Source organism: Elaeis guineensis, chromosome 5 (assembly GCF_000442705.2).
Source record: "Elaeis guineensis isolate ETL-2024a chromosome 5, EG11, whole genome shotgun sequence".
Lineage (NCBI taxonomy): Eukaryota > Viridiplantae > Streptophyta > Magnoliopsida > Arecales > Arecaceae > Elaeis > Elaeis guineensis.
Genome location: NC_025997.2, coordinates 128,984,478 through 128,991,639, shown reverse-complemented (window position 1 = coordinate 128,991,639; position 7,162 = coordinate 128,984,478). Strand labels below are relative to the sequence as shown.

The following is a 7,162-nucleotide window of genomic DNA, read 5'->3' as shown; positions in this document are numbered from 1 at the left end:
CGTATTGTTGGTGATAACATGGTGAAGCCTGCCTTTAAAAACCTGCACCTTGGGAAACCGGAGTATCGAAAATTTAAAACGCTTTGTTTGGACTTGTTGGGTTGGGAGGCCCGCGCGAGCCGGTTCTGCGAAGTAAGCAGCGTCCACGCCCGACCAGCCTATAACCCCTCCAAAAAATAGTGCGCAAAACGATTAGCGCGGCGGGCAGCTCCCACCACCCGCTTTGTTTTCCTTACTCATTAGTTTAAGGCAGTTCTCAAAGTTGCACTTAGCCTGGTTTATAAAGAACCGAGACCGTTCCGCCCATGTCAGTCTTTCCGATGTGGGACTAAATAAAGGGACGCGCCCATTTCGTGCGGTTGTGTTCCGCTTTTCTTCTTCTTCTCGCCCAAAGCCCTATTGAAGTTCAGCTCGGGAGAGTCCACTGGTCTTCATGTGGAATTCCCGTCAGAAGACTAATTCTCTCTCTCTCTTTTATTAAGGAAAAGGAGTTAGGTTTTGTAGAGAGGTTTTGTAGAGAGAGGATTGGCTTTTTTTTTTTTTTTTTTTTTTTTTGAAGACCAGTATCAGAATTTCGCGGTTAAGCGTGCTTGGCTAGAGTAGCACTGGGATTGGCGAGCTTGTTGGCTAAATTAAAAAGAAAAAAAAAAAAGGAAAAGATTTTCGACTTAGCAGTGTATTTTGCATTTGTTTAATTTTTCAGTTTGGTGGCCAATGTAACTTCCCTTCCACCGACGCCAAGGAGGAGGAGGACGGCCATGGCGGAGTCCAACGAACCACAGGCCAAAGCAACCGCCTCTGTGTCCTCTTCTGGAAACCCAACGTCCTCTCTTTCGCGTGTTTCCAAGTGCCCCGAAACCCTAGAGGAGGGAAAGCGCTCCTTTTCCGACGACGCGGTAGGGTTTCTTTCGACTTTCTTTTCTATTCTCTATCACTTGCTATTGGATTTCTTCCTCCGAAATTATTGCAAAAAAATGGAATTCGTATCTATTTCTCTTTGTTTATATGTATCTGCTGTTATTCTATCTCGGATTTATATGTTAGTTTTCGGTCATTGGTTAACTCATCTTGCAAATTGCAATCCTCTTTCTTGGAAACGCCTCATGTGCCCTATGTTGTCCAGCAAGTGATCTTTATGAGAGGAAAACAACAAAATGCCCTGATTGTTTCCATCTTATGCTCTCTCTCTCTCTCTCTCTCTCTCTCTCTCTCTCTCTCATTTAGATTTTTCAAACAAAAGCTTGTGCAGCGGTGCTTCTATTTTTCAGTAGCATAATTTTTTTGCTTGCATGTTTTGTTCGAATAGTTTTGCTTATTTATTAATTTCCTCTGGATGGATTAATTCTTTTTGTGCTTTGTGTTTTGGGTAACAGCTTCCACTTTCTGTGTTTCTGATAGGCCATAGCTATAAAACCCGGATTGGACCGGCTGGTCCGACTTGAAAACTCAAACATCTGGAGTTAAGGGTCATGATGTTAAAAAAAAGTTTAAGGTGAATGACAATGGTGTTGTAGGCAGGAGCTGTGATTGTCTCTTGACAGAATTTATGGGTACTTTTATATGTAGTTATGAGAAAAGAACAAAACAGTGTCAAGAGTGGGAACTTTTGTCATGAGAAGTTCACAATCCAGCATAGGCTTTATTTATGGGCATACATCATACCACCCTTCGAGTATGCCAATGATTGAATTCAAGGGTTAAGCGTTTCTAGCTATGAGTTGCCCTTGAAACCATACTGGTCCAAGTTCTTTCTAAACCCTAACTTCAAATGCTTGTAAGAATAACACTTGGTTCTTGAACCAGACCTCGGCCTGGTCCAGTTTTACGAAAGGACTAGCAATGCACTTGTGCTGGCAAAAACCAGTGACCCAGCCTGTTTTTCCACTTGGCCAAAGGACAAAAGTACCCCTGATTTAATCAGGTGCTGTTAAATATGCCATGACATTTTGGACTTTTAATTGTAATAAAATAATTTTCTAGAAAAAGAAAGCCATAATTGCCCATCTCCTTCATTCCCTTTCCATCCTTTCTCTGATTCTCTATATGGTGATCCACTACTTTCGGTGGTCCTCTCTAGCGGCTGACAACAATGGCGGTGGCAGATGCAATGGCAATGAGGGCTTTCTTTTTTATAAAAATCTTTTATTATAATTAAATGTCTGAATTGTCTCTGAATTTTAAACAGATCTCTGTTTAAATCCGGAGTACTATCTATAGTCCTTTGGTCAACTGAAACAAGCTAGTGATTCTTATAGATTGTAATTGATATGTTAACTATATATTCTTTAACCAAATCCATGGCATACAAGGAAATAGTGCTAACTTCTTATGGATGCATATTCTTTAGTGAAGTTTTGTTGGTACTAGCTTCTACATTCTTATAATGGCATTTGCATTTAGTCTCCATACTGTTGTTGCATCCTTGCTTATCCTTTTCTGGGTTCTTTATTCTCTTTGCTGAAGCTGGAAAGGGGTTGAAAGGCTTCCTTATTGTGCCTATTATAATTCGGTACTTTACACCAAAATATGTTAATATAATCTTATAGAATGGAAATAGGGATTTGCTCGAGTTCAACCGATGATAGAGGATTGGCATCAACCATGGTTGAATGGAGTGGAGTTGCTTGAGGATTCTAATCATAATAAGCATTTTCTTCCCACTGGATATGAAGGGTATCTTTGAATGTAATTTTGTGGACCTTAGTGTAATTTTAATTTACTTAAGTTCCAGTTGAGATACATTATTCTTCAAATTGATGCAATGTTTTTGACTGCATGAATTGCCAGGATTGATGTGCTTCTTGGAGGAGGTTTGTGTGAAGGCCAGTTGACGGAAATGGTTGGGCCATCATCTTCTGGTAAAACACAAGTAAGAATGCTCCATGTTTTAATTCTATATAATTCCTAAGCACTAAGTATTTACAAACTCAGTGATCAGTTATTTTCAATGGTAAATGCTGCATTATCTGTACATGTAGTATTCTTATCCCAAGATGTCTGTTCTGGCCTATATTAAACTTTAAATAGGCAGTCAAGACAGTCTTGAGCCATTGTGTCTAATTAACCATTGTGCACATGCAGGTTTGTCTATATTCTGCTGCACTTGTTGCAGACAAGCATTTTGGTGTTGTTATGTTCGTGGACACTTGTAATTCCTTTTCTCCGAAGCGTATTGCATGCATAGTTGATCAACTTTCTAGCTCTTTTTCTGGAGAGGTCAATTCCCATTCTTTGCCAATTTTTTTTTGTAGACTTAACAGTGTTTGGTTATTTAGTGAATATCAAGAATTGCCTATCTCATGATCCTATAATATTAAATAGTTTGAGCAATAAATAGAGCCTACTCTTGTGTTTAACTCCTCATTTTGTTTGCTGAATTCTTTTGATTTTAGGCCAAAGAAAGAAGGCTTAAAAGGGTCATGAGCAACATATTTTGTCACTCAGTTTTTGACATCTTTGCACTTTTGGATGTACTGCACCAACTAGAATTCAAATTAAAGCAACAGGTCTTGATCCAACAAAATGTTTTGAATGATAATATTGCTAAAACTATATATCTGTTATTCAATGCCTTGAGTTTTTATGATGAATGGTTCAGGTAAAGAGTGGAGATACTAAGATATGCTTGCTTATTATCGATTCAATCTCCTCTCTCCTAACCCCTGTGCTTGGAGGCAAAGGTTCAGAAGGTATAACCCTGTTGCACGATTGTAGAATGAGGCATTTTGGAAGCAGATTTTTCATCTGAAATTTCCTATTCCAATTTAATGTGTCTGCATCACATTAGCTTCAAATTATAGCTATTGTGAGGCTGTGAGATGGCATTTTCTAATTGTGCCATGAGGCCTATCCCTTTATACACTTCACAATTATTTTTGTACAGGATTTTCTTTGTGTAATACTGACAAATTATAGGGTGAATGACTTTGTATTGGAACAAGTGTAGGAGTCAGATTTAGTACATCAGGAACTTCTGATCTGAAAAGCTAACTCTCATGGATTTGTACAGATCAATGCAAGAAAAACTATAAAAGAGGCTTAATGGCTGTAATTTATTGTGAAAGGTATCTAAGATTCCAAGTAGTGGAAACCAGAATTTGCCCAGTTGGTAGTGTTGTGTGCAACTTCAGTGGGTCGGTGATGTCATGGCCCAATTCAGGCTCAATACAAATAACTAAGTATGCAAGCCTAATCTTCCCTGCAGCAGCTGACTTATTCTGAAGTAAATCCAACTCCATTTCCTTTGACCTATATATCAGGTTGTTATGGTTTAGGTTAGTTCAGATTAGGCTGGTTGAGAATCAGTGGGTTGGATTAGGCCCTGAAGAACCTCATGAAACACTGATTTAAATCATAAAGTTAAGACCGAGAATTATATGCAATTTATAGAAAATTTAAACACTTGGTTGCAAGGATTCATGTTATTCACATAATTTGCTGCATTATAGAGATTCACGAGGCCTAAAAAGCCTTAAGCATCTCTATCTATCTCATCTTTATTTATCAAGAAAATGAAGATGAAATAGAAATAAAAAAGGCGAGTATCATAATGAAAGAGGACTCATGCTGTTCCCACAGTTTAGTGCCATATTAGATATTCATGAGGCCTAAAACCTGAAGTAACTCCATCTATCTCCTCTTGATTTATCTAGAAAATGAAGATGAAATAGAAAGAAATGGTGAAAAGCTAATTGCCAAGGTGGATCATAGTGGAAGCATATGCACACACAGAATTAGCTGCAATACATTGCTGTAATGACCTTTGATGTATCCATACAAGATGCACAGGATGCATTATGTGCAAAAATTTTTCCTTGTTTAATTGTTTGATGGATATTGGAAATGCAGGACGACTTTTGATGGTGTCTGCTGGAATTATTTTGAAGAAACTAGCAAATGAGTACAATATCTCTGTTTTGGTGAGCACAGATATATTTAAAATTCTGATGTTTTTAATATGTTTATGTGATGCAAAACTGTTTATTTGGAATCTTTTTTTGGAAAATTGCATGTTAGAGACTGCAGTCTATGTGGTAAATGGGTTTTGCTGAATGATAATCTCGTGCCTACTCCTCTATATCAAAGTTCACTGAAATTTCTTGTTTTTGCTAGCAGTATGCTTGCTCTGCGTAAGCAGGCCTTCATCCATGTTGCATTTGTTCGCTTGCACTATTTTTTATTGCCTAAAGCAAAAGGTTTAGTTTCTAGGTACTGTTCCAACATATACTCAACTGGGGATATGCCTTTTCCTATGAAAACTTATACACGGGACCAATTAGGTCATCCGAGAATATTGGTGCAAATTCTGCTGAACAGATAAACTGAACACATCAGGCAAGAACTTCATCCATGTTGCCTTTGTTCCCTTGCACCATTTTTATTGCCTGAAGCTAAAGGTTCACTTTCTAGGTGCTGTTTATATGTATTACTACATGGAGATATGCATTTTCCTTTGAAAACTTATATTACAGGTACCAACTTGGTCATCCAGAAAGAAACTCAACTCAAATTAGCCTTAATCCCAAACTAGTTGAGGTCAACTACATGAATCCTTTTCCTCTATTCTACTCAATTTAGAGCCATACTTTTCGAATGATGTTGAGATATCAAGTCTTTCCTTACTACGTCATCCCATGTGATTTTCGGTTCACCTCAATCCCTTTTGGTTTCCTCTATATATATTAAATCACTCTTTTGTACTGACGTATTGCTGGCCTATATTATACATGTCCAAATTATCTAAGTCATCTTTCTCTTAATTTATCCTTAATTGATACTACCTCCATCTTTTTATGAAAGACTTCGTTTCTTATCGATGCAAATTCTATTCGACAAATAAACTGAATTATCAGGTGAGAACTTGCTTTTGTCCTTGAACTGCTGAAATAGAACCTCATATCACTTGCTTAACATGAAGAGTGTTAGAATTTCATGTACCTCAGAACATGTACTAAAATAGTCTACATTTGGTTTTATGATGTCAATCAGGTGACTAATCATATGGTCGGTGGAGAGGGAGGAATCTTGAAGCCTGCATTGGGTGAAAGTTGGAAGAGCATTCCACATGTACGGCTACAACTTACTCGCGATCAAGGGAGCAACATCTGTAATGTTTCAATATTAAAGCACACGTTCATGGTAAGCATTTTTTTGTCATTTGTCCCACTTCCTTTTAAGTATTTATATATAATATATGGATTCACAGAATTGACTGCTTCCACATAATGGGGGATGGTTAAATAAAATATTCCAACTATTAGTCATAACATGAGAGCTGAAGATCTATCATAACATGCACTGGGAACATGTTATACTTGCATATTAGAATTTTACGGCCATCTATGAAGTGTAAATGCTAGTGAGTGATCTTGTTCATATATATGCATTTGATTAGCTCATGATTGCACCTACTTGTCACTCTTGATCCGCTCAATCGTGCATGTGAGGAAATTTGATAATTCTGAGTTCCTGTTGCTTGTCTGCTCACGGTTTCGGTGTGTCACGCATTTCACAAGATCAATGGTAATGCCTTTTGTCTGACATGCTTATTCCAGATCTCCTGCTTATTTTGTTACAGCTTTCTTCTGCTTGGCTGTAACCTCAGTCAAGTTGAAATATAATTCTCTTCAAGACAGTCCATGCTCATGGCAGTTGATCTGAGAGTTGCCTGTTTTCTATGCTATTAGACCATGTCTGATACATGCCTTCGCTAACCAGAACCATCAGTGTTCAAAAATTAGGTAGGAGTTAAAGTTATTCGGAATTCATCAATTCCAATTGCCAGGGACAACTTCAGCCCCTCTGGAGGATGGTACATTGAGCAGATGTCTTGGATCAGTCATCAATTTTATCAATTGTGGTCCAACCTAGGCTAATGCCCCATAAGGTGTACTAGTCCTGGCCACTAGCGGTCAAAAATCGGCTTCTAATATTCATTGCTCCAAACAGAGTCTGTAACGTGTGATCATGTTGGGGTTGAAAGATTTTTGCATTCCAGTTGTTATGTTTGTTGCTTTCTCACACGCTTATTTGAAAATGTTATTATGATCACAGGCTACTGGTCGTACTGCAAAATTTGTGATCCATAGCCGAAGCTGCTCTGTTCAGGATGGGAGAGGTAGATGAAGAGGCTGTGACTGTGGGCAGCACAGGGCTTCTTCCT

General features: G+C 38.2%; 1 protein-coding gene and 1 non-coding gene across 3 annotated transcripts in view; one reads left to right on the top strand and one right to left on the bottom strand.

Moving 5' to 3' along the window:
- Window positions 1–98: 98 nt before the first annotated feature.
- On the bottom strand, window positions 99–253 carry LOC114914288 (U12 minor spliceosomal RNA). The gene has a single exon (XR_003801073.1). It is a non-coding gene; the product is annotated as a U12 minor spliceosomal RNA (small nuclear RNA).
- A 65-nt stretch (window positions 254–318) lies between these two features.
- LOC105045740 (DNA repair protein RAD51 homolog 4) overlaps window positions 319–7,162 on the top strand; it is a 7,289-nt gene continuing 445 nt past the window's right edge. Inside the window, exons 1-9 of one of the 2 annotated variants that reach the window (XM_073258542.1) lie at window positions 319–896; window positions 2,558–2,673; window positions 2,788–2,869; window positions 3,082–3,216; window positions 3,393–3,506; window positions 3,599–3,689; window positions 4,849–4,919; window positions 5,989–6,138; window positions 7,054–7,162. The exon at window positions 7,054–7,162 is cut by the window's right edge and continues 445 nt beyond it. In XM_073258542.1, coding sequence (XP_073114643.1) covers window positions 759–896; window positions 2,558–2,673; window positions 2,788–2,869; window positions 3,082–3,216; window positions 3,393–3,506; window positions 3,599–3,689; window positions 4,849–4,919; window positions 5,989–6,138; window positions 7,054–7,125 — 969 coding nt within the window. In that variant the 5' untranslated portion in view covers window positions 319–758 and the 3' untranslated portion in view covers window positions 7,126–7,162. Of the gene's footprint in view, window positions 897–2,546; window positions 2,674–2,787; window positions 2,870–3,081; window positions 3,217–3,392; window positions 3,507–3,598; window positions 3,690–4,848; window positions 4,920–5,988; window positions 6,139–7,053 lie in introns of both variants that reach the window. The other variant, XM_010924122.4, reaches the window with a different exon arrangement.